General features: G+C 37.0%; 1 protein-coding gene across 2 annotated transcripts in view; it reads left to right on the top strand.

The window, feature by feature from the left end:
• The window catches only part of ints2 (integrator complex subunit 2), a 30,292-nt gene extending 3,640 nt beyond the window's left edge, over nt 1–26,652 (top strand). For both annotated transcript variants that reach the window (XM_084104149.1, XM_084104150.1), the window contains exons 6-25: nt 6,466–6,596; nt 6,691–6,861; nt 6,952–7,172; nt 7,427–7,552; nt 8,372–8,443; nt 9,353–9,467; nt 12,471–12,539; nt 12,884–13,018; nt 15,679–15,849; nt 16,614–16,722; nt 17,536–17,640; nt 17,885–18,049; nt 20,581–20,782; nt 20,876–21,001; nt 21,506–21,707; nt 21,802–22,095; nt 23,021–23,128; nt 23,552–23,657; nt 24,122–24,298; nt 25,663–26,652. In XM_084104149.1, coding sequence (XP_083960275.1) covers nt 6,466–6,596; nt 6,691–6,861; nt 6,952–7,172; nt 7,427–7,552; nt 8,372–8,443; nt 9,353–9,467; nt 12,471–12,539; nt 12,884–13,018; nt 15,679–15,849; nt 16,614–16,722; nt 17,536–17,640; nt 17,885–18,049; nt 20,581–20,782; nt 20,876–21,001; nt 21,506–21,707; nt 21,802–22,095; nt 23,021–23,128; nt 23,552–23,657; nt 24,122–24,298; nt 25,663–25,835 — 2,978 coding nt within the window. In that variant the 3' untranslated portion in view covers nt 25,836–26,652. The remainder of the gene's footprint in view (nt 1–6,465; nt 6,597–6,690; nt 6,862–6,951; nt 7,173–7,426; nt 7,553–8,371; nt 8,444–9,352; nt 9,468–12,470; nt 12,540–12,883; nt 13,019–15,678; nt 15,850–16,613; nt 16,723–17,535; nt 17,641–17,884; nt 18,050–20,580; nt 20,783–20,875; nt 21,002–21,505; nt 21,708–21,801; nt 22,096–23,020; nt 23,129–23,551; nt 23,658–24,121; nt 24,299–25,662) is intronic.
• The last annotated feature ends 1,337 nt before the right edge of the window (nt 26,653–27,989 follow it).

The raw sequence follows: 27,989 nt of genomic DNA, 5'->3' as shown, positions 1-27,989 counted from the left end.
TGATTAATAAATGCATGCACAATTATCCGTGAACTTGATTTGAACAAATGCCTTTCAACTTGTGTGTGCAAAATTCAGAATTAAATGAATGTGCAGCAATCTTTACAAATAGAGAGTCTAGGCCTAATGTACTGTTTTAAACTAGCCTACTGCCATTAAAAAAGCACATTTAGTTAATGTTATGTTATTTTTTTCCATCTGCCTATGTTGATTATGAAAAGTGAACAGCACGAGTAGAGAGACATGGAGCGAGTCGGACATAATTTTGACCACTTCATTAAGTTTTGTTTTGTAGAAAGCCTTTCTTTAAAGTGAATTTCGTTTTGTATAAATTGTATCTTAATTTTAATATTTTTTTCATCAAACAATTACCTGGATTGAATAAATAAGAGCAAAATAGACAATTTAATCATTGAGGCGCCCGAGCGGTCACTTGCATTGTACGTTAACTGGAGCGCATCTCATCCTCAAATACACAAAGCTTGAAATGTCTTTAAACGAAATAATTCAAAACAAAAAGAAATAGGCTACTCTCTTATGTAATCCATTATGTGCATTTCTCTCTATAGGCGCGTTTACTACGAATATGGCGATCATCAACTTCATCTTTGCCATGCACAGACACTGACAGAAAACACTATTTTATAAATAAAAATCAGTGCACGCGTTTTAATAAAATTAAAACTTTAATTGTGATCATTAAAATAATTGAATATTAAATATTTTGTGGCCAAGTTTTGCTCATTTATTAATAGTATATATATAGGCTATATATAGGCGTAATTTTATTCAATTGAACAAGCGCAAAATTCAGCATTCAATCAAATATTCAAAAGGACTTAATAATAATGTTATTTCAACATAATATCTCGTTATTTCGACATAATGTGCGTGCAACAAGCAAGATGTGCATTTGTAAATCCGGGGATGCGTGCATTGATTTTTATTTATAAAATAGTGTTTTCTGTCAGTGTCTGGCAAAGATGAAGTTGACGATCGCCATATTCGTAGTAAACGCGCCTATAGAGAGAAATAACATTATTATTAAGTCTTTTTGAATATTTGATTGCTGAATTTTGCGCTTGTTCAATTTAATAAAATTAAAACTTTAATTGTGATCATTAAAATAATTGAATATTAAATATTTTGTGGCCAAGTTTTGCTCATTTATTAATAATATATATATATATATATATATATATATATATATATACATACACACACACACACACACACACACACACATACACACACACACACACATATGTGTGTGTGTGCCCTCAGCACATGCGTTAAAAATTATCCGGCGCCGCCCCTGACTGCAAGAAACAGTTTGCAAGAAACTTTTTAACTGCAAGAAACTACAGCGTTGGCTGTTGTCTACTGGCTATTTAAATCTAGCGGGTTTGTCTCGTGCATGGTCTCGTGTCGCAAATACAATGACACTGGTAGTGACGATTCTGTCTGACCAATCAGTGATCTTCAGTGTTTTCACGTCACATTTTAGTATCGGTACGGTACGCTTGGAACCTCAACAGAGGTGGTACCATTTAAAGCGAGCCGAAGCGAGCCGTACCATACCGTACCATGCAGTGGAAATGCGCCATAAGTGAGCCGTACCGAACCGAGCCGTACCGTACCATGCAGTGGAAAAGCGCCAAAGCGTGCCGTACCGAACCGAGCCGTACCGTACCATGCAGTGGAAAAGCGCCATAATATTCTAATATAATATTCATTAATCAAACAAACAACAAAAGACAAGGAAATCACTCACTGCTCTTGACTCATTATCTTTTGTAACTTTAATAATAATTAATCTTTATTTAATTTATATAGTGAAGATTATAATCAATGTTATTTTGTATTTTATCTTTACATGAAAACTACTGTTAGATACCTAAATAACCTGAAAAGCACTGTTTATTTTATTTGTATCTTTGCTCTATTGTATTTATTTGTGCTGTTGCTTGTAATTTGATTATTTGTTCTTATTTTCTTTATTTTTATTTGATAGTAGTCCTTTTTTTACCTGAACATAGCACATACCGAACCATGCCGAAACTGTGACCGTAAAACAGTGATGAAAACTGAACGTGAATAATTTGAACTGTTCCACCCCTAGTTTATTAGATGTATTTATTCATTTAAACAGTGATGCACCGATCATGATTTTTCATGCCCGATTCCAATTTTTTTTCCAAGCGAATTGGCCGATTCAGATTCGTTTGCCGAATTTTTTTTTTTTTTTTTTTATAATTTTTATTTCTTTGTTTAATCAAATTTATTTGTTATTTATTTGTCCTCTTTAATAGAGCAACCTGGCCTTAAGCAAAAAAAAATCTGTAGCCATTTGAAATTAGAGACAACCACTGCATTTTAATCATGATCCAAACAAAGATGTAGCATGAACAGTTGTTTTGAATTAGATTGCATCATTTAAAGCGAAAACACAATGGTCTGACTTCAAATTTCTGAAATTATGGCACATTAGACTCCTGCTCAAAACAAAAACAGCAGACGGATTGAATGAAAATTCACTCCCTGACTGTAGTTTCTTTCGGTACCACTGTATACATATCAGCACTGCGCTTATAAATACTACTTTATACGGAGGTAATAGGAAAAGAAAATGCCATCAAAACTTTTCTGAAGACAGTTCCCCTCAGAGATGCATTCATATAAACCCCTCACCCCCAATTCAATATTTCTATTTTTCTTATTATTAGCATCGCAAACTTGTTGTGCCCGGTACAATATTTGGTCTGCTGACGCATCTGTGTTTTCTTCTTTGCCTCCGTCTTTGGCCTGTTTTAATGTTCTGTTTACAGACTTTGTCATATTTCCATGCAAATTACATTTTGGGAAATGATTGCAATGCAGTTTGTGTGCAAGTCCAGAATAGAGATTGGCCAAAATAAAACTAAAAACCAAAAGTGTGTTTGGAGCAAAAACTTCCGGTTCCGATTAATAGCTGGTCGACCGTTGCTTCTCTATAATTAAATGTTCCTGGCCTTACTGTGTAAAAATTAATCAGTCATCTTCATTCAGAAATACTCCACATTATGAAAGGTTATTGAATAGAGTGGTGCAGGGATGACGTTAAAACCCCGCCCCCTGGTTCCCTTGAGATTTTCCTGTGTGGTGGGGTTTTCAATTTAGAGTAAGAGTAAAATAAAGCCTGTGGTAAACATAAGTTGATGATACTTTTTGGGGTGTGAGTGTGTGCAGTTTACGTTGTAGAACAAAACAGAGTCAGAGTATCGTGAAGTTATGTTTACCACAGGCTTTATTTTACACATGAATTGAAAAACCCCATAGGAAAATCTCGTAGTCTTCATGGTTCTGACGTCATCCCTGCATTACTCTATTGCGAATTGTCTTAAATCATGGAGTTGTATTCAAGTGTTTCTGGTTTTTGGATCAGGTATATGTACGGTTTTCTTTTTAACATACCAAAATATAACAATATGTTTTATTTTTCTGCATTGACTATAAAACCACTCGTGACTCAGTTTTACTTTACATTTTATCTCCCTTATGTGGCTATTGCACGATCATCCGAGAGGTGCTAAATTTCCATTTTGATGAGTTTGGCTGCTGATTATGTGCAGTTTGGGCTTGGGTGTGTTTGTGCACCTCTTTATGTGTATGTGGGTTTTCCTCAGAGAAACTCGAAGTGGAAATAATATCTCTGAGTCTCTGGTATCCTTTCATCACTCCCAGGTCCTTGTTGAGTCAATAGCTTATTTGTGCGAGGCCTCATTCAGAGCCAGTTTGAAACATTTCATATTATGAATGGCCAATTCTCAAGGCTCATTACCTAGACAGGATCTTTCATTGGGAGAATATTCCGCTCAAGGCTGAATCATTAAGGGAAAGAGCTTGTCTATAGAGATACACTGTAATCAGATGCAGCATGAATTGTGACGGACTCGGCTACGTTTTCTCTCAATCAGATGTTTTTTTCATAAGAGACTATTGAAACTAATATCATTCCGGCACTCAGTCATAAAAGGTTCTCTGTAATTCTAATCATTCTGCGCGGCGAACTGTCATCTGTGGTTAAAATCACAGAATAAAAGGGAAACAGATATTTTAATTCAAGGTGAGAGCTTAATACAAAGCCAAATAAAGAAGAGCTTATTTAAAGATATTTGTGGAAAATGCGTTAAAAATAATCTTGCCCGAGCCATAACATAGAAGTTAATACATATGGTTCTGTCAGGTTTAGCTGTTGTGCTCACATGAACATGCAGGATCGAATCTGGTCTACATAACATCCCAATGTTGGAGGTCTAGAAGACTTGTAGAAAGCTATATGTAAGCATTCAGATTCACACACACACACACACACACACACACACACACATATATATATATTGCGCACACACACATATATATATATATATATATATATATATATATATACACACACACACACACACACACACACACATACACACATATATATATATATGTATGTATATGTGTGTATATATATATTTATATATGTATGTGTGTGTATATATATAAATATACACTCACCTAAAGGATTATTAGGAACACCTGTTCAATTTCTCATTAATGCAATTACCTAATCAACCAATCACATGGCAGTTGCTTCAATGCATTTAGGGGTGTGGTCCTGGTCAAGACAATCTCCTGAACTCCAAACTGAATGTCAGAATGGGAAAGAAAGGTGATTTAAGCAATTTTGAGCGTGGTATGGTTGTTGGTGCCAGATGGGCCAGTCTGAGTATTTCACAATCTGCTCAGTTACTGGGATTTTCACACACAACCATTTCTAGGGTTTACAAAGAATGGTGTGAAAAGAGAAAAACATCCAGTATGCGGCAGTCCTGTGGGCGAAAATGCCTTGTTGATGCTAGAGGTCAGAGGAGAATGGGCCGACTGATTCAAGCTGATAGAAGAGCAACTTTGACTGAAATAACCACTCGTTACAACCGAGGTATGCAGCAAAGCATTTGTGAAGCCACAACACGCGCAACCTTGAGGCGGATGGGCTACAACAGCAGAAGACCCCACCGGGTACCACTCATCTCCACTACAAATAGGAAAAAGAGGCTACAATTTGCACAAGCTCACCAAAATTGGACAGTTGAAGACTGGAAAAATGTTGCCTGGTCTGATGAGTCTCGATTTCTGTTGAGACATTCAGATGGTAGAGTCAGAATTTGGCGTAAACAGAATGAGAACATGGATCCATCATGCCTTGTTACCACTGTGCAGGCTGGTGGTGGTGGTGTAATGGTGTGGGGGATGTTTTCTTGGCACACTTTAGGCCCCTTAGTGCCAATTGGGCATCGTTTAAATGCCACGGCCTACCTGAGCAATGTTTCTGACCATGTCCATCCCTTTATGACCACCATGTACCCATCCTCTGATGGCTACTTCCAGCAGGATAATGCACCATGTCACAAAGCTCATCATTTCAAATTGGTTTCTTGAACATGACAATGAGTTCACTGTACTAAAATGGCCCCCACAGTCACCAGATCTCAACCCAATAGAGCATCTTTGGGATGTGGTGGAACGGGAGCTTCGTGCCCTGGATGTGCATCCCACAAATCTTCATCAACTGCAAGATGCTATCCTATCAATATGGGCCAACATTTCTAAAGAATGCTTTCAGCACCTTGTTGAATCAATGCCACGTAGAATTAAGGCAGTTCTGAAGGCGAAAGGGGGTCAAACACAGTATTAGTATGATGTTCCTAATAATCCTTATATATATATATATATATATATATATATATATATATATATATATATATATATATATATATATATATATATATATAAAATCTATTAAAAAGATCTCTTGATATATTTGGCTGTATATTGACACGAAATGACACGAGGGAAGGATGAGTTAAATGTTTTTGAAAAAAAAGCACCAAGGCTGCAATTGTTTGATCAAAAATACAGTATGACTAATATTGTGAAATATTTAATGTAACTGTTTTCTGTTTTAATATATTTTAAGGTCTAGTTTATTTCTATGTTGGCAAAACTGAATTTTCAGCAGCCATTACTCCAATCTTACGTCACATGATCCCTCAGAAATCATTTTAATATGCTGATTTGCTGCTTAAGAAACATTTCTTTTTATTATCAATGTTGAAAGCAGTTGTGCTGCTTAATATTTTTGTACTTTGATACTTTTTTCAGGATTCTTTGAATAGAATGTTCAAAAGAACAGCATTTATTTTTAAATAGAAATCTTTTGTAACATTATAAATGTCTTTACCGTCATATTTGATCAGTTTAATTTGTCCTTGCAAAAAAATTTTATTAAAATCTACTGGCCCAAACCTTTGAACTGTAATGTATGTAATGAAAATATAACAATATTAGTATCTTTTATGTGGTGTATAGGCTGTTAAAAATTTATAAAAGCAGCACATTTAATCAAAATTGCTTGTGTTTCTTTCATGCCTCTAGTGTGCAGGGGCTTGATAAAGAACGGAGAACGGCAGGATGAGGAAAGCGTGGGTGGCCGACGTAGGACAGAAGCTCTCCGGCAGCTGTGTCAGATGAACCCATCTCAGGCTCTGAACATCAGGGCCATGGTGGTGAGTTTCCAGCACTAGACCACCTGACATGCTCTGTAATTGGCTGCAGATAAATAATAATAATATTGATGTCAAAACCATGGTCTTTCCACAGGTGGAGGAGTGTCATCTTCCAGGTCTCGGTGTTGCTCTAACACTGGACTATAAGCCAGACACGGCAGATGAGGCGGTCAGTCCTCTGGTGTCTTATGTCAGTGGCCTACTTCTGGGCACCAATGGAAAAGTGCGTACCTGGTTCAGTATGTTCATTCGAAACGGTCAGCAGGTGAGGAACAACAGTTGCCCTAAAGCATTTGATGATTACCTGCTTTTTAAGCACATGAAATCAAGTATGTGTCTCACTGTCTTTCTTCAGAGGAAAAGAGAGAGCAGCTCAGTGCTGTGGCAGATGCGGAGGCAGCTGTTGTTGGAGCTGGTGGCCATATTACCCCGCTCTCGCAGCACCCATGTTCCTAATGACAGTGAAATGGACTCAGAGAGCAGCTCGGGGTACTCTGGCCTGCGGGAGGAACATGTGGTCAAGGCTAGTGCGCTGCTGCGGCTCTATTGCGCACTTATGGGGATCGCTGGTCTTAGGTATGCTACAGTTGACACAATCAGGTCTTTACAGTGGTGCAGTAGCTCTTAACCACAGGTTACATAGGCACTTATGCTGCTAAACTTAATTTTCCACGATAAGATATTCCTGGCTCCGTTCCATGACGAGGTTGCAAGTTATGGAAATGATTAACTCCACCTGTTTGAGTGTATCAGTTCGTGTTGACAGCGAATACCTCTTTGAAGTGTCGCAAAGTTTTAAAGATGGTTTCAAATGTGTTTTCTCTCCACAGGCCCACAGATGAAGAGGCGGAGCAACTGTTGCAGTTGATGACCAGCCGTCCACCAGCCACACCTGCAGGAGTGCGCTTTGTCTCCCTGTCCTTCTGCAAACTACTGGCGTTCCCCACCCTCGTCAGGTACATCCTTGCTCTACCCATTAAAATGAATCATTAATCTTAAATTATGATTTAATGATTAAAGGGTCATATCATAAATGAATATATATGTATAAATCTTTACTGCTATTAATACTTTTATTTGCAAGGATGCAATAAATTGATCAAAAGTGACAGTAAATACTTACATTGTTACAAAAGTTTTCTATTTTAAATAAGTGCTGTCTAAACTTTCCATTCATCAAAGAATCCTGAAAAATAATGCATTACGAGTTCCACAAAATTAATAATAATAATTAATGTTTCCTGCTCACCAAATTAGCAAATTAGAATGATTTCTGAAGGATCATGTGACACTGAAGACTGGAGTAATGATGCTGAAAATTCAGCTTTGACATCACAGGCAAATATGTTTTTTATTTAAAAAAACATATATTTAATCAGAAAACAGTTCTTATAAATTGTATAACATTTCACAATATTACTGTTTTTACTGTATTTTTTTTTTTTTTTTATCAAATAAATGTAGCCTTGGTGAGCATAAGAGACGTTTTTCAAAAACCTTAAAAAATCTTGCCAATCCCAAACTTTTGAATGGTAGTGTATGTCAAAAGATCAAGGAAAACCCTTTAAATGTGTAACATTAGCAAGTACTTTAAGTGTTTTCAGTAAAACATCAAAGATGTAATGTTCTGTCACTCAGTTATGTTCAGTATAAAGCTGTTTGTTTCTGTTCAGTTAAATTTATATCCAATAGTTCAATACAGTTTAGTTTAATTTACTCAAAATCCGGAGTTAACCTAGGTGCGTCATCACTGCTGTTGTGTCTTGTCTCTGCAGTACTCCAGAACAAGAGCAGCTGATGGTAATGTGGCTCAGCTGGATGATAAAAGAGGAGGAGTATTTCGAGAGGTATGACAGGCCTGAATGGACAAGCCCTTCAAACCCATAATAATCAATAAATGCATTTTACAACATGCTAAGTATGCCAGTTATTTTATGATAAGCCAGAAGGAAATCTTCTGGAAAAATAATAAATTACAGGAAAAAGAATTTTTATGCATGTACCAAACATATGTTTATCCTTATCCTAATCCAATTATTTTCATTTTGAAGAGAACAGGTATTTGGAACTAAGTTTTGATTTATTTTCTCATTCTTTGCGTCCTGCAATTATTAGTTCTCTGAGGTCTGCCTGATGCATTCAGACCCACTTCTGTTCTAGACATGGGCGGTAGAAGAGCATGTTTCATGTTTTTTTTTATTTTTTTTTTATAAAGTTCACTTTAAGAGAAAAAATAATAATCTTTGTGCGTACGCAAACATTTGTGGTAAAATGTGCTCAAATGTGCTTTCTATCTATTAGACAATTTTACTCCTATAAAAGGAGGGGAGGAGAAGAGCATGAATGATAAAATGAAAACAGATGGGGTTATGCAGAGGTTAGGCAGTGACAGCCTTTTTCAATTTAATAACTAATAAGCAGCTGATGGGTTATAAGTCATCTCTCCTGCAGCTTGCTCTCCTTCTGACCCACTGTGATTGGAGCGCTTATCCATACTATAAATTTAGAGATAAATGTCCATGGGTGCGTGGCAGTGTGTGTTTGTGGTTAGTGTTATCATGGATGTTAAGCCCACTGTAACCCTGGGGGTTGGTATGTGTGTGTATTCATATCTTCTGTATAATAAGAGTGTTTAAATATCATGGACTCTTTTTAATCCATTTCCCCCTTTATTCCTCCTCCTCCTCCTCCTCTTCTCTTCCCCCTATTTTGCTTTTCCGTCTCCCTCTTCTCCTCCCTTCTCTTATTCTTTCCAGTGCCGCCGGTGTCTCTGCCTCTTTTGGAGAGATGCTATTACTGGTTGCCATGTATTTCCATAGCAACCAGCTCAGTGCCATCATCGAGCTGGTTTGCTCCACTCTTGGGATGAAGGTGAGTTTAAGTCATCAGTTGAGCAGCACCAGAGCAGCCTATTAATCGAATAAGAACATCACTTCAGCTCTATTCTGGAGGGATTAATTTTCAAAATGACATTTGAGTTATAATTATTAAGACTGGACGCCTGTCATTTCATGTACAGTGAGGAAAATAAGTATTTGAACACCCTGCTATTTTGCAAGTTCTCCCACTTAGAAATCATGGAGGGGTCTGAAATTGTCATCGTAGGTGCATGTCCACTGTGAGAGACATAATCTAAAAAAAAAAAATCCAGAAATCACAATGTATGATTTTTTTAACTATTTATTTGTATGATACAGCTGCAAATAAGTATTTGAACACCTGAGAAAATCAATGTTAATATTTGGTACAGTAGCCTTTGTTTGCAATTACAGAGGTCAAACGTTTCCTGTAGTTTTTCACCAGGTTTGCACACACTGCAGGAGGGATTTTGGCCCACTCCTCCACACAGATCTTCTCTAGATCAGTCAGGTTTCTGGGCTGTCGCTGAGAAACACGGAGTTTGAGCTCCCTCCAAAGATTCTCTATTGGGTTTAGGTCTGGAGACTGGCTAGGCCATGCCAGAACCTTGATATGCTTCTTACAGAGCCACTCCTTGGTTATCCTGGCTGTGTGCTTCGGGTCATTGTCATGTTGGAAGACCCAGCCTCGACCCATCTTCAATGCTCTAACTGAGGGAAGGAGGTTGTTCCCCAAAATCTCGCAATACATGGCCCCGGTCATCCTCATCCTCTCCCATGTGCAGAAAAACATCCCCAAAGCATGATGCTACCACCCCCATGCTTCACAGTAGGGATGGTGTTCTTGGGATGGTACTCATCATTCTTCTTCCTCCAAACACGTTTAGTGGAATTATGACCAAAAAGTTCTATTTTGGTCTCATCTGACCACATGACTTTCTCCCATGACTCCTCTGGATCATCCAAATGGTCATTGGCAAACTTAAAACTTGGACCTTGACATGTGCTGGTTTAAGCAGGGGAACCTTCCGTGCCATGCATGATTTCAAACCATGACGTCTTAGTGTATTACCAACAGTAACCTTGGAAACGGTGGTCCCAGCTCTTTTCAGGTCATTGACCAGCTCCTCCCGTGTAGTTCTGGGCTGATTTCTCACCTTTCTTAGGATCATTGAGACCCCACGAGGTGAGATCTTGCATGGAGCCCCAGTCCGAGGGAGATTGACAGTCATGTTTAGCTTCTTCCATTTTCTAATGATTGCTCCAACAGTGGACCTTTTTTCACCAAGCTGCTTGGCAATTTCCCCGTAGCCCTTTCCAGCCTTGTGGAGGTGTACAATTTTGTCTCTAGTGTCTTTGGACAGCTCTTTGGTCTTGGCCATGTTAGTAGTTGGATTCTTACTGATTGTATGGGGTGGACAGGTGTCTTTATGCAGCTAACGACCTCAAACAGGTGCATCTAATTTAGGATAATAAATGGAGTGGAGGTGGACATTTTAAAGGCAGACTAACAGGTCTTTGAGGGTCAGAATTCTAGCTGATAGACAGGTGTTCAAATACTTATTTGCAGCTGTATCATACAAATAAATAGTTAAAAAATCATATATTGTGTTTTCTGGATTTTTTTTTAGATTATGTCTCTCACAGTGGACATGCACCTATGATGACAATTTCAGACCCCTCCATGATTTCCAAGTGGGAGAACTTGCAAAATAGCAGGGTGTTCAAATACTTATTTTCCTCACTGTATTTTACTAAGTGTCTTTTTAACGCATGTGGATGTGACGGAAGTTCTTGTGATCACCAAGGCTGCATATTTAATTGAAAATACAATAAAAACAGCAATATTGTGAAAAATTATTATAACTGTTTTCTATTTTAATACATTTTTTAAATGTTACTTATTTCTGTGATGGCAACGCTGAATTTTCAGCATCATTACTCTAGTTTTTAGTCTCTTGATCCTTCAGAAATTCTAATATGCTGATTTGCTGCTCAAGAAACATTTATCATCATCAATGTTGCAAACATTTGTGCTGCTTAATATATTTTTTTTGGAAACGTAATTATTATTTTTTTGTATTCGTTGATGAAAAGAGTGGTCAAAAGAAAAGCATTTATTTGAAATAGAAATCTTTTGTAACATTATAAATGTCTTTACTGGCGCCTTTAAACAATTTAATGCATCCTTCCTGGATAAAAGTATTTCTTAAAAAAAAACTAAAAAAACATTTACTGACCCCAAACTTTTGAACGTATATGATAAGGGAATTACATAATGAATGTGCACTAAGTAATGCAATGACAATTTTCCTTTTGATTCAAGCAATGAATAGTTCACATACATTCCTTAATCACAGATGTTTCTATCCCTGTGGGTTTAATTTCACAGAGAACCTCAAAGATAGCCAATGAAACATTAGCTAATATGCACTGTAATTTTTACCAGTGAAATCACAAAATACATCTGTGAAACACATATTTCAAATAAGTTGGACAAAAGTTAGTTAGTTGGACAAAACCATTTAATACTAGTGCCTACAGCAGTAGGTCAGGTTTATCCATCAGTGGCGCACTCTGGAGGTATTAGGGTTTTTAAAAAAATAAAAACAAGTCCAATTTAGAATAACAAAGGGTGTACTTAGTGCGGTTTACTTTTGGGCTTAAATGCCAACATTGGTTAAAATCCAGAATTAGTCCTGTAGCTGTAAACATCCATTATACTTAGCTTGTACTGTAAAAGTCTCTGAAGGAAGTGAATTAATTGGTGAATTTATTGATTGTTAGTGTCTGAGAACAGGCACATCCCAGAGAAGGCTAAAGCGTGATATGTAATTGCCTTTAACCGAGTCGTGCATTATTGATGAGTCATGGAGGGTTTGTTTAGCCAGAATGAGTCACTTTCGGCATTAAAAACCTTCATATTTTGTTGAAATTGTTTTTGAAACTTGCAGTTTAAGTTTAATCGGGTTTGGAAAAAATATTTTGCTGACTTAAACTCCTTATCCTTCCACAGATCGCCATCAAACCCAGCTCACTGAGCAAAATGAAGACCATTTTTACTCAGGAAATCTTCACAGAACAGGTACTTTTTTCCTTGTAGTGGATTGATGGTGTTTTAATGCAAAACAGTCTCTTTTAATAAGAACAATGTTTTTGCAAAAGATAATGAATTGTGTATGTCTCTAAGTTTGCACAATCTATTTGACTTATTGCAAGAACTGTGCAGTCACCAGAGCAAACATCTTAATTACTAACAACTTGTTATATGCACTATTATAGATATCCTGTCCTAGCAGATAACTTGCTTGCCATCTGTCGAACACAGCGGAAACAAAGCACTTTTTGTCGTTATGGAGAAGGCATCTGCTGAATATCTGAAATGTAAATGTAGAAGCTGATATTAAGTGGATGTTTGTGTTGTGGCAGGTGGTTACAGCACATGCAGTGAGAGTGGCAGTTACTAATAACCTCAGTGCCAACATCACAGGATTCCTCCCCATCCACTGCATATACCAGCTCCTGAGGAGCAGAGCCTTCACCAAACACAAAGTGTCCATAAAGGTAAACCTGATGATCTGCTTTATTGTTCTGACTGTGCTGTTTCCCTTCTGTTGGAATTCTGCCCTGTTGTGTTGAGTTGTTTTGTTTTTGTGTCACCTGCTACCTTTTTTTGTGCACTTTTGTATTGGATGGAATCCATAATATTTTCTTGCATTCTCTTTTTTTCAGTTTTTTGTTCTGTCATTGTTAATCTTTTTTGTTAAGTTTGTTCTAATGACTTAAAAGTATTTCAATTAATACATCATTATTAATGTATTAAAATAATTAACTTTAATGTCATGTTTAATGTTCTTCAGTCTTTTTGAACTTTTTATTGAAGAACCTGCAGTTCTTGACACTTCAGGAATCATAAAATAAATCAGTTAATGGATTTAATATATCTTATGCACCAGAGAAACAAGACCATCTTTAGAATTTTGTGTTTAAACTTCTGTTTTTGCGGTAGCTCTGTGTATTTCCTTGGCATCGCTGTCAAAGAATATTAGTTTGTGAAGTGGATTTACTTATTGTAGAGTTAACGGAAGTTATCATGAGCATTAAAGGGGATGTGATAACAGATGTCAGTAGACCGGGAAGATTTGAAAACGAGCGGTTCATTCATAAATCTGTAAGATATAACCTTCATGCTGTGGAAACGCGAACTGAAGACAGAACACAATGAGTGCAGGACTAAAAAGGGGCGGGGCTACATAACTATACTATATAAAATAAAATAATGCTATTGAGAACCACTTTTATATTCTGTAATTTTCATCTGTGCTATATTATTTGTTCTCTGTTTTCTATTTAGTTATATTCTGTTTAGTATTTTGTTTTGTTGTATTCTGTTTTGTTTTCCACGGAAGTGGATTAGGGCCAAGCAATAATAAAAAAATAAAACCATCTCGAGATTAAAGTCATTATAATGCGAGATTAAACTCGTTAAATTTCGAGAAAAAAAGTCGAAATACAATCTTGAGAATAAACTCATTCAATTTCGAAAATAAAGTCTGTGTTTCGAGAAAAAAAGTCTAAATGAAATGTAGAGAATAACGCATTCGATCAGTGTTCATTGCATAGCCTACTGATAGAGGACATGGCAGAGTTGGATCACTTAGTCAAGCTATATTTTAGACTTTCTTTCAGTAACAAAGAATAGAACATTCTTAGGTCGGCTAGGTCTTTTTAGAAGAAAAAATCTGTCCAATTTGCGCGATGTACTCGCTTCTGTCCAACATGAAATTCATTGAGGTTTCGTGGTTCCCCAGGATACCATAAGACGCATTATTATACTTGTTGATCCTCAAGGTGTGGAATTTCGACGAAGGAGACGCTTTAGAAGACGCCAGTACACTTGCGCTGGGCCAAATGCACTCTGGCATATGGACAGCTATGATAAATTAAAACCGTGCGGCATTGCCATTAATGGCTGTATAGATGGTTACAGTCGTTACATTCTGTGGATGGAGGCGTACACAACCAACAACGATTAATAATGTGTCTTATGGTATCCTGGGAAACCACGAAACCTCGATGAGGTTGATATCAGTAGCCTATGCAATGAACACTGATCGAATGCGTTATTCTCTACATTTCATTTCGACTTTTTTTCTCGAAACACAACGACTTTATTCTCGAAATTTAATGAGTTTCTCAAGATTATTGCGACTTTTTTTCACGAAATTTAACGACTTCATTCTCAAAACACAACGACTTTATTCTCGAAATGTAATGAGTTTATTCTCAAGATTGTATTTCGACTTTTTTCTCGAAATTTAACGAGTTTTTTATCGAAACAACTACTTTATTCTCGAAATTTAATGAGTTTCTCAAGATTATTGCGACTTTTTTTCACGAAATTTAACGACTTCATTCTCAAAACACAACGACTTTATTCTCGAAATGTAATGAGTTTATTCTCAAGATTGTATTTCGACTTTTTCTCGAAATTTAACGAGTTTAATCTCGCATTATAATGACTTTAATCTCGAAATGGTTTAATTGTTTTATTATTGCTTGGCCCTAATCCTCTTCCGTAGTTTTCTGTTCCCATCTACTTTATTTTAATTTTTTCAACTTTCTATTTTATTTTTTGTACTTTGAACTGTTCTTTTTTATTATGTTCTATTCTGTTCCATTCAGTTCTATTATGTTCTATTATTTTGTTTTGATGCATCCTATGTTCTGTTTTGTTCTGGGGATTTTTTTCTTGTCCTGTTTTGTTGTTCTGTTAAAAAAGCCCACACTGTGCTAACTACACTACATTACTCTGACTGCTAGTATTGACTTTAATCCATTGGGTTCTATTATATGTTTGACTGGCTGGCTCCTCTCCTGACTCATGGAAAGGCACTTCATTGATTTAATTAAGGATGTGATTTTTGAATGTGGTAGTGCATCGCCCGGCAGATCAGAATGTTTCCTCACAATTACATCGTCAGCCTTAAAGACTGGAATCTGCCTCCTCTAGAGTCAGTAAGGCATGTTATAGCTATTGATCTGCTCAGCTGGAAAGATGATTTAATCACCCGAGTGCCAGAGCTAGATGATTGGATAATTCACTTACTCTGAATGATCTTTCTTTCTTTCTTTCTTTCTTTCTTTCTTTCTTTCTTTCTTTCTTTCTTTCTTTCTTTCTTTCTTTCTTTCTTTCTTTCTTTCTTTCTTTCTTTCTTTCTCAGGACTGGATCTTCAGACAGCTGTGTGAGACGACCACTCCACTCCACACTCAGCTGCTTCCATTAATTGATGTTTACATTAACTCCATCCTGACCCCTGCTTCCAAGACCAATCCTGAGGCCACCAACCAGCCAATCACAGAGCAGGAGATACTTAATGTTTTCCAGGCAGGGGTGAGTGGAGCTAAATCATCTTTTTACTCGCATTGACTGCAAAATCATCTAAAACAGCACAAAAAAAAATAACTCTGATAAATGACCGCCCTGCAGTAACAAATATCAGCCTACTCAAATCAGTGGCATAGATATTATTGAAGGTTATTTTTAGAGAAACGGCTTCTGGATATTGCAATATGTACAAACGATTTATAGCAGCATAAATTATATAATATCAAAAAGCATTTTAAACATTTGAAGTTTAACAGTATTAAAGCCTTGAGTCTGTGGTAAAGTATATGTCAGTGATGCTTCCTAGAATAAAGACAATTAGTATTCAGTAATATTGTCTATTAAACTTTACCGACACTATCAGATGAGAACAGCATTTAAACTAAACTGAGCTGGTAAAGACACTAACTTTGCAATATATTGACACTGTTATTGAACTGATTTGAATCAACATTTAACTGACTTGAGCTGAATGATGACACTATTGTCTTCTGTAGAGCTGCTTATATCTGAAATGAACTTGTTTCATAATTACATTTTGAACATTAACGCTTATTTTCCTGTTTATTAATGTGAAGCTGCTTTGAAACAATCTGTGTTGTATAAAGTGCTATAAATGCTATAAATAAATGTGACTTGACTTGAGTAGATGACACACTATACATCTACAATTCTGTCCAATACAGAGCCATATATTCCTGTAACTTCTCTTGCTTTTAACCTCTGTTTGACCTCTCTCCATCTCCCCCTCTAATCTCTCTCTCTCTCAGGGAGATGGAGGGAAAGTTCGTTCTCAGTACACCATCACCACCCAGTTGCTCATTCTCTATTACATCCTGTCGTATGAGGAAGCTCTGCTCGCTAATACAAAGACATTGGGTCAGTATATTACACACCTGACATAACATTTAAAAATGTCACCTTTAAAAACATTTTTATTATATTAGATTTACTTTCTTTCTATATTGAATACATTTTTTTTTTCATTTTTTTTTCACATTATTTATATTGTATTGTATTTAAGTTACATTTTATCGACAACAATGTAAGGACACTTAATTTTGAAGAATTTTATTTCCCTGTATAAAATTTCTTTATATTAAAATTTGGTCATTTCAATTAATCCGTTCAAACCAAATTCCAACTTCATCCTGAGTTTTGCATGAATGGTTCTTTTGTTTTTGGACATCTTTTCTGTTTTGTTGTCTCCTTGCAGCCTCCTCCTTTGTTTAATTTTAAACAATTAAATTATTAAATGAACACCAAGACTTAATCATTTTATCTGCACTTAATCTGTTGCATTCACACTTATGTAAGTTCCTGTCTTGCCACCCAGAGTGCTATTATAATATTAGGATGAGAGCAATACAGCTTAGCTTCCCGCTCCCTCCTCTGCATGTTAAATTGCTTCAAACTCACACCAATCACCTGCAGTTTGACTTTGCTTTGGAAGCCTCTCATGGGTTATTAGAGCGGTTACTCTTCACTGTTTATGCACACAGCTCTTCCCAGAGTGCTGTGCTTATTTAATCTCTCTCTCTCCCTCTCTTCTCCTCTATCATCCTGGAGTAATGATGCCCTTTGGCTGTGCTAATGAACTGGAATACAATGAAAAATCACCTGTACATGAGCTGCACCACAGAGGCCTATTTTTAACAAACAGCCTGATAACCATGCGTTCTCTCCTCCCAGCACTTATGCAGAGGAAACCAAAATCCTATTCTCCTGCCCTCATGGACCAGATTCCCATCAAACACCTCATCCGCCAGGCCCAAGGACTGCAGCAGGAGCTGGGAGGTAAAGGACACCCGTTTAACCTCCAATGCGCTTATATTCGGCCAAATATGTTCACCAGGGCTGATAATGCTGCATGTTTAGATGTATCACTAGACACATGACATATTTTGATGTGCATTGATTTCCAGGCTGTATTCATACAAACAGTGAAACATTCCAGTGGTGTTATTCTAAATAAAATGAATATAAAATAAAGTTTTACATTTTTTTATTTTATTTTATTTTATTTTATTTCCATCGTCAGGCCTGCACTCTGCTCTTCTGCGTCTACTGGCCACAAACTACCCTCACCTGTGCATGGTGGAAGACTGGATCAGTGAAGAGGAAGTGACTGGTACTCTGCCCTTACTGAGGAAGATGCTACTGACATCCTCATCCTGCAAATACTCACAGACCCAGCTACGAGAGGGTACGAGCAACTCCCACTTAGTTAAAGACGAAATGTGTAAATCACTTTACTCTTGGGACAGATTTCATTAAAGATTTTCTGGCATTTACTGAATTTTCAAAAATGATGCATGATTTAACAATCATTTTGATGGATTAAATATATATATATATATATATATATATATATATATATATATATATATATGTATATGTATATGTGTATATATATATATATACAGTGAGGAAAATAAGTATTTGAACACCCTGCTATTTTGCAAGTTCTCCCACTTGGAAATCATGGAGGGGTCTGAAATTGTCATCGTAGGTGCATGTCCACTGTGAGAGACATTATCTAAAAAAAAAAATCCAGAAATCACAATATATGATTTTTTAACTATTTATTCGTATGATACAGCTGCAAATAAGTATTTGAACACCTGTCTATCAGCTAGAATTCTGACCCTCAAAGACCTGTTAGTCTGCCTTTAAAATGTCCACCTCCACTCCATTTATTATCCTAAATTAGATGCACCTGTTTGAGGTCGTTAGCTGCATAAAGACACCTGTCCACCCCATACAATCAGTAAGAATCCAACTACTAACATGGCCAAGACCAAAGAGCTGTCCAAAGACACTACAGACAAAATTGTACACCTCCACAAGGCTGGAAAGGGCTACGGGGAAATTGCCAAGCAGCTTGGTGAAAAAAGGTCCACTGTTGGAGCAATCATTAGAAAATGGAAGAAGCTAAACATGACTGTCAATCTCCCTCGGACTGGGGCTCCATGCAAGATCTCACCTCGTGGGGTCTCAATGATCCTAAGAAAGGTGAGAAATCAGCCCAGTACTACACGGGAGGAGCTGGTCAATGACCTGAAAAGAGCAGGGACCACCGTTTTCAAGGTTACTGTTGGTAATACACTAAGACGTTATGGTTTGAAATCATGCATGGCACGGAAGGTTCCCCTGCTTAAACCAGCACATGTCAAGGCCCGTCTTAAGTTTGCCAATGACCATTTGGATGATCCAGAGGAGTCATGGGAGAAAGTCATGTGGTCAGATGAGACCAAAATAGAACTTTTTGATCATAATTCCACTAAACGTGTTTGGAGGAAGAAGAATGATGAGTACCATCCCAAGAACACCATCCCTACTGTGAAGCATGGGGGTGGTAGCATCATGCTTTGGGGGTGTTTTTCTGCACATGGGACAGGGCGACTGCACTGTATTAAGGAGAGGATGACCGGGGCCATGTATTGCGAGATTTTGGGGAACAACCTCCTTCCCTCAGTTAGAGCATTGAAGATGGGTCGAGGCTGGGTCTTCCAACATGACAATGACCCGAAGCACACAGCCAGGATAACCAAGGAGTGGCTCTGTAAGAAGCATATCAAGGTTCTGGCGTGGCCTAGCCAGTCTCCAGACCTAAACCCAATAGAGAATCTTTGGAGGGAGCTCAAACTCTGTGTTTCTCAGCGACAGCCCAGAAACCTGACTGATCTAGAGAAGATCTGTGTGGAGGAGTGGGCCAAAATCCCTCCTGCAGTGTGTGCAAACCTGGTGAAAAACTACAGGAAACGTCTGACCTCTGTAATTGCAAACAAAGGCTACTGTACCAAATATTAACATTGATTTTCTCAGGTGTTCAAATACTTATTTGCAGCTGTATCATACAAATAAATAGTTAAAAAATCATACATTGTGATTTCTGGATTTTTTTTTTTAGATTATGTCTCTCACAGTGGACATGCACCTACGATGACAATTTCAGACCCCTCCATGATTTCCAAGTGGGAGAACTTGGAAAATAGCAGGGTGTTCAAATACTTATTTTCCTTACTGTATATATATATATATATATATATATATATATATATATATATATATATATATATATATATATATATATATATATATATATATATATATCAAAAATGCCAATTTTTGTTCAGTCAAAACAAGGAACTGGAGTGGCATATGTAATTTTTTGTAAAATTAAAACAATCATGGATAAAAATAGAAATGTTGCTTTGGTGGATTCTGAAAACTATTTAGCACTTCTCTGCTGTATGATGTACTTCAAGCAAATTTCACACTACTGTAAACCAGACCACTGAACTCTACATTGAGACTCATAAGGCCCTTTGGCACTGGAGGAGATCACAAGTGCTTATTATGGCCTATGATATGAATAGTTTGTTGTTGTAGTCTAACCTTTCATGTGCATAACTCAGTTTTGCACCTGTGGATTAATGAGCCTGAAGGTGTTTGTGTATTTATACATCACTGCTCTGACAGGCCTGTTTCTCCACAGGGCTCTTGTATTCACAAACAGTGACAGGCTTGTGTTATTGCTATATTTAATGATATGGAAATAAAACAAACAATATATTGACTTTTAAAGGCTCTAAATGTTTTACTTTTGTCTTTGAATTAATTATAATCAAATGAATATATTAAATAATTATTTTTGATTTGATTTATTTATCAGCATGTCATGTAAATCAATTAAATTTGAAAATGAATCGCATATGTTTTTTTATTTATTAGCTTTCCAGAATGTCCTCTCTGGCGGGCCCAGGCTGCTCCGTATCCTGGAGCATTTGACGCTGCTCTCTGCGGGAGATCTGATCCCATACGCAGAGGCTCTGACTGCCAGCATGGGGCTGCTCTTAGAGGACGGCGTATCTCGCAGAATCCTACAGACTGTTAACAAACTCTGGATGGTACTTAATACAGTCATGCCACGCAAGTGAGACTTCCTCTCTGTTTCATATGCTGTAGTAAAATGGAAGGATATCTTCAGCACTTGTACTTAAGTCTCTATCTTCCTTTACTTTGTCAGGCTGTGGGTGATGACAGTAAATGCTCTGCAGCCCTCAGTAAAGCTCCTGCGGCAGCAGAGATACACTCAGAATGATCTGATGGTGGATCCTCTCATTGTCCTCCGCAACGACCCCAGAGTCTTCAGGTATTTTTTGCTTAGAAATTTTCTAATTTATGCCAATTGTTATGCTGCTAATATAATTTGTAATGAAAAAAAATAAAATAAAATCTATTTTATTTTTTTATTCGATTAAGTTTGAGGTAGGTAAGATTTTTGAAAGAATTTAATTGTTTACCAAGGCTGCGTTTATTTGATCAAAAATACAGTAAAAGCAGTAATATGAAATATTATTGCAATTTAAAATATTGTTTTCTAAAAAAAAAAAATGCTGTTTTCTGTTTTAATATATTTTAAATATATAATTTATTCCTGTGATTGCATCATTACTCCAGTTTTTAATGTCACATGATCCTTCAAAAATCATTCTTATATGCTGCTTAATAAACATGTATTATTATTATTATTATCAATGTTGAAAACAGTTGTGCTGCTTATTTTTTTTTCACACATTTTTGTGAATTATATTATATTATATTATATTATATTATATTATATTATATTATATTATGTGTGTTTGTTCTTCTGAAGGTGCCCTCCGCTAATGGACATCACTCTTCACATGCTGAACGGCTACCTGCTGGCATCTAAAGCCTACCTGAACGCCCACCTGAAGGAGACGGCTGAATTTGAGCGACAGGCTCAGACCGTATCAAACCTTGGGCTCGGTGGCCAACCTGACACACCTGAGGTCACCAGAGAGGAGCTAAAGAATGCTCTGCTGGCTGCTCAGGTAGACACATGCACACACACACACACATCTCTAATACTCGGAGTCATGAGTTTTGTACATTAGGCATATGTGTGTTGTTTTTGTCCACCTTCAGGACAGTGCAGCAGTACAGATCTTGCTGGAGGTGTGTTTGCCGTCCCCTCAGGAGGAGCTGCAGCTGGGAGGAGGTGGAGGAGCAGACAGTCTGTTGAGGAGCGTTCAGTCTGCTCCAGGTATTCCCATGCGGAAGCAGGTGGGAGACACAGTTTTTGGGCGGGGGTCCCAGCGGGAATGCGAGGCAGAGGGCGGACTGCTCAGTGACCTGAGGGAGGTGCAGTGCCTCATCTGCTGCCTGCTGCACCAAATGTTCATCGCAGACCCCAACATTGCCAAACTAGTACACTTCCAGGTAACTAAATCTCTTTGTTACAGAACAGTGATCACCGTTATAATGATATACATGCGTTGTAATTATCAAACCTCATGAAAGTCTTAAAACACAGTTTTTCCCTTTTCAGATTACTTTTGTATTTGGCATTTTTTCTTTTACACATTTTAGAGTGAAACAGGATATTCAGTGAGAAAAAAAATGTAGGGCAGGATTTAATTTTCTCCATTGGGATTTATCCATTGTTTAGAAAAGTGGTCTCTGTATGACAGGTGGTTGAAAGGGAGCTGTTAAAATAGGTGGAGCAAGTTACACTACCGTTCAAAGTTTGGGATTAGTAAAAAAAAATTTAATCTATGAATCCTTTAAAAAGTATCACAGTTTCCTCAGAAATATTAAGCAGCAAAACTGTTCTCAACATTGATTCAACAAATGTTTCTTGAGCACCAAATACACATATTAGACTGATTTCTGAAGGATCATGTGACTGGAGTAACTGCTCCTGAAAATTCAGCTTTGCCATCACAGGAATAAATGACATTTTAAAAGATATTAACTTAGAAAATAGTTATTTTACATTGTAACAATATTTCACAATATTACTGTTTTTACTGTATTTGTTCCAAATAAATGCAGCCTTGCTGAGCATTAAATACCTTTTTTCCAAAACATAAAAATAATGACACCCAAAGTGAACTATCCTGTAACATTTCGATGACACTACGAAAACTTTTTTTCCCCAAAATATGTACTAGTGAATCATTTAGCAAATTTAGCAGGAACATGTAATAAGGTCATTTTCCTGTTGGTGTGAATATAATTTTGGACATTTTGAAATTAAACAGCCATTAGGTTTATGTAAATCAGTTTCAGAATCTCTAATTGTCTCTCTAAGCTCTATTTGAGTTCTTAAGGTTTTCTAAATGTTCTTTAAATGTTTCTTCAGGGTTATCCACAGCCCTTGCTTCCTCTGACGGTGGCAGGAATTCCTTCCATGCACATCTGTCTAGACTTTATCCCAGAACTCCTCGCTCAGCCACAGCTGGAGAAACAGGTAAGCAACTATCAATGTGTCCATCCGTATTATTAGCCAGGACTAAATGGACCATGTACTAAGTTCTGGGAGTGACAGCATCATTTGAATTTAGGTGTGAATGCCATAAATTATCATCCTGTGTGTGTGTGTGTACACTGAATATAACTCCTCACAAACCTGTCATGGTCTAAAACGATAACCATAGCGATGTTTTTGACTAAATTAGATACAGATGTACGTGGTTTACTATATTTAGAATACAAATCTACTCAATAGGATGTGAGACTCTTTATAGTATATACTACAACTTAAATTAGAGCTGTACAGCTACAAGTTGAAGTATTAAGAGTGTGTATTACATCAAATTGCTGACACATGGTGAGCCCTCAGGGTTGACCTCTGGGCTTGATGCTAATGGCAGTTTTGTTTTTTCTGCCACAGATCTTCGCCATACAGCTGTTGTCCCATCTGTGCACCCAGTACGCCCTGCCCAAATCCCTCAGTGTGGCACGTCTTGCCATTAGTGTGATGGGTACCCTCCTCACTGGTAAAATAACTCTCATCTGTTTCTTTATCTCTCTTCCATCCTCTCTTTATCTTGGTCTCCATTCTTATTCATTTATTAGGGCTGGCATTTTATTAAAGAGTGTCTAAAAATAACATTGATAATTGGAGAGATCAGACTATTACCCTGACTTTTTTTGTAACAAAAACCAGCCAGTGCAAACTTGTCCGATTTTCTTTGTACACACTGCCCTCTGCTGGCCATTTGTTACTGTCTATAACAAACCTTCATCTGCAGTGTTTATAAATTATGCATCAGCCATCCATTTATTATGTTTTATTGAATGAGAACCAGAGGTGTCTTGAGCACTCTTAAATCCTGCAGTTCCTTACATTTTGTATTAGATCATTTAAGTTTAATGTTATCTCGTGCATCTGTTCTCAAAAGCAACCAAAAACTGGTCCAATATATTCACTTATGTAACTCATTTTTGGTATCTGTTACAGTACTGACCCGTGCCAAGCGGTTTGCATTTTTCATGCCAACGCTGCCATGCCTAGTTTCGTTCTGCAAGGCTTTCCCTCCACTCTTCGATGATGTCATGTCCCTGCTGGTTCAGGTGGGACAGGTGTCCGCTGCTGATGTCACCACCAAGGCCAGAGACATTGACCCTCTCATTGCCAGTGAGTGTGTTCTTGTCTTATTTGACTTAATTGTTTTTAAATTTTGTAATGTTCAATAACTGTTGTATGTCGCATGGATAGGGCAAGATTAAGTTTGTATTCGATTTTAGATTATATTATTTTACTCATTTGATGCTTTGAAGAGATTTTTAACTAAGTTAGGTCTAATAGATTGCAACAGTGCAGGCCCACGTTTTTAGATGCCTTGGTTCCGGAAGTATTTTTCACATAGAGAGCTTAGAAAAAGAGTTACAAGCCAAGAACCAAACCAACCAGCGACAAGGTGAGTCTTAACACCACCATGATTTAAAGAGATAGATTTGCCTGTTGCAATTCTCTGATTGGTTGGCGATTTCTTTGCAAAATTATTGATAATGTAGCTTTCACCATGAAATCCACCGATATTTAAATAAGTTCCCTTTTTTTTTTCTTCCAAGACCCAACTGTTGCACTCTATTCAGGTTAAAAGTTTTTAGCAATTATAAATCTTAAAAAGGTTTTTTTTTTTTATTATTGTAATTTTTATTTCATAATAATTTTTTTCTCTCCATGGAAATGGCTACCAAAGCTGGCAAACTTGTTAAAGGTTTTGAATAGTTTTATATTTGCAAATGGGTGCACAATTAAATGATTTAATGATTATCAAACATCCACAAAAAGCCAAGATTCACATTAGCATAATTCAAACATTTCTGACGATTAGCAGTTATTATGCAAATCTAATAATATTGTGGTTTAGAAAAGATTTCACCAGATTTTGAATAAATAATTATGTATTTATGCATTACATAAAATTTAAAAGTCTACCTTCAGTTTTCATATCAACATTTAATTCATAATGTATTAATTATAATAGTATTCAAGTTTATTAATTATAGTAATATTGCATTAATATATTCATTATATATAAACTTATACTACTTCACTATTACATTACCATCAAATTCAAAAAAAAAAATTTTTTAAGTGGCCTGTGACCCCATTACAGCTAAGGTGGACCCAAAATCTACTTTGCATATTCAGGTACCATATAGGTGCCACCAAAGAACGGTGTTCATTTCACTCAGTACACTTTTAAAGAGGTTTGAGTTTGATTCTCAAATGTTCTTAAAAAGTAACTGTTTCTACAGACTTTGGAAGCACATTGCTTTCAAGTTTGTTTTTGCACAGTCTTGGAGCATGTGCATTTTGTTTCAAAGTGTGTTGTGCCTTTTTGTTCTTTTATGTTTTTTTCTAAGCGTCGGCAATTTGATTATATCATTTCTCAGTATATTTCTCAGTGATTATCAAGATAAGCACACTATGATTTGGCCAAATCATGTAGCCCTAGATTAAGATCTAATACACTGTGCTCTTGTGTTTAGGGCTTCAGTATCTGAGAGAGAAGCCACGGGAAATACCTCTATCAGAATCCAAACTCTCTCTACCAAAGAGATCTGCAGAGGAGCTGGGCGGAGCCGATCCTGACGTACAGCTGTGCTATCAGATCGAGGCCACCTTCATGGACATCATCAGCTCCAGCACACAGACACTGTGACAACACACACAGGCAAATAGAAATGTTGATGGACTGTGCATAGATTGGAATGAGTATTTTGTCCCATGTAAAAATTAAACATCATGTTACAGGAATCTTGGTCGTACAAATCTACTTATGAACCTACAAAGCATTATAATGATAGATGTCTTGCAGCTGTTGGACTAGTGCTGAGAATATTTCAGTTTAAAGTCAATCCACTCAAAATCCTCCATTTTGGCATCCCAATACCACAAGTGATGAAAACATCTGGAATGAAGGTAATGAAAGATAGTCTAATTTGACATAGTTTTAAGTAAACTGTTCTTATATTATATATATGAAAAGTCAAATCACTGAGTACCATTTTTAAAAACGAAGGACAAGATGTACTGAAAGGTTAAAATATAGATTGCAATTCCATATTCTGTTGCCAGAGAAATCCACAGTCTATATTTGACTCAAAATAACATTGACTTTCCAGGAAGCGTCTTTTGAGTCTTGCGTGAATTGGATGCTCATTCTCTGGCCTGTCCTTAAGGATTGGTTTAATTCAGGTCACAAAGCAGCTTGCGGTAGAAGTAGTAGATGTTTTCTAAATAGTGTGTTAGGTTGTTAGTAAATTGTGTATTTGAGTGTCTGACGAGGTGTGTGTTCAGGGCACTTAGCAGTGATATTATTGGTCTGTTTTCTAGACCAGCATTTAACTGTATTTTCTTGGCACACATTCAACTTTTCTTGAAGTGTGACGTCTGAATTTTTTTGGTTTTTTTTGTTACCATGGTTGTTTACATGTCTATCCTTTGAACATTTGTATTAAAACATCTTTTTGAAAAGACTTTGTTTCCTTATGGCTTACTTGTAGTTGCATATTATCTCACTTCACCTTTATTTAGCACATATTGATAAGAACATATCTGGCTGGCATTATAAACAGTTTGGGTTGCCAAAACAAAACTCCCAAGTCACAAAAAGCACCAACAATTTTTCTGGATATTAAATGCATTTACATAAACTTCAATATTTCAGATATGCCGCCTAAAATTCTTTTATCCTTTATCTGTGGTGATAAAATGTTAAAAAATAACATTTCCTTTAGATCCACATGGGGGTGCTCTTGTTTCACCTAAAAATACCAGTTCCACAACCTGGAGTACACATGGAAACGCTTATGCATGTTCAGTTATGGCATGATCAATGATTGGAGCGTAACAAATAACTTGGCCAATCACATGCTCCTTTTGCTCCAGTACAATGGTTTTCTGTGTTATGAGAGCTTTAGAAGATTTAATTTGCAATCAAAATTGGCCCATGTACTTCCAGTACAATCCAGTACAAGAATGTACTTTTTTTCTGAGCCAGATTACACCATGAGGCTTGACCCAACCTTGTGTTATTAAAAAATATCTTTCTTTTTTTTTTGCATCACTTATATAGTCATTCTCGCCCATGTAAAATCTTTTGTAATGTCCCTATAGAAGCTGTTGAGTTTTTCCTCTTGTCTGATGTGCAGTATGTGGAACTACATAAGGATTCATAAAAATAACTACAGCATCCATCACTCCTAAGTGCACATCTACCCATAGGGTGATCTTAGATGTTCTTGCGTGTGATAAAAGTGGAAGAAAATGCACAAAATATGCATTCAGAGTGTTTTTGTGGTGTAAATGGTTCTCACCGCAGGTCTTTTGCCTCTTCAGAGCTCTAACTCTGAGCCGCTGTGAATGGCCTCAGGCTAGCAAAGGCAGAATCACAGCTCAGTTTTGTTTCTCCTTTAACGCGCTGTCAAGTTTAAACATCTTTTTCACACAAAAAGCTTCTGTGCTCTTCTCTCTTTCACCTTTCCTTGCACCTCTGTTCTTGCGTGGCAGAGAGAAATGGAAATGTTTATCGCCTCCCCTAGCAGACCCAGCTTCCTCTTTTCCAGGGCCGTTTCTCGTTACTTGCTCATTTGACCTTCAATTGAGTTATTTTCCTCACTTCTGGATGCCTTGAGTGGGAAGTTTGCCGTCTGAATATCCGTGCACGCATCAGTAAATCGGATTGACTTTGTGCTGCGAGACAAAGGTCTGCTGAAATCTAAAAGCACGGATAATGTAATTCACGCTTTGATTTGGTAATTGACATCTGTTTAGTGTTGTGCTCCTCGCTGCACATCATCCATTTGTGAAATCC

Source organism: Abramis brama, assembly GCF_963993115.1.
Source record: "Abramis brama genome assembly, chromosome: 25".
NCBI lineage: Eukaryota > Metazoa > Chordata > Actinopteri > Cypriniformes > Leuciscidae > Abramis > Abramis brama.
The sequence above is the reverse complement of the archived record's forward strand: the minus strand, read 5'-3'. Positions and strand labels throughout refer to the sequence as shown.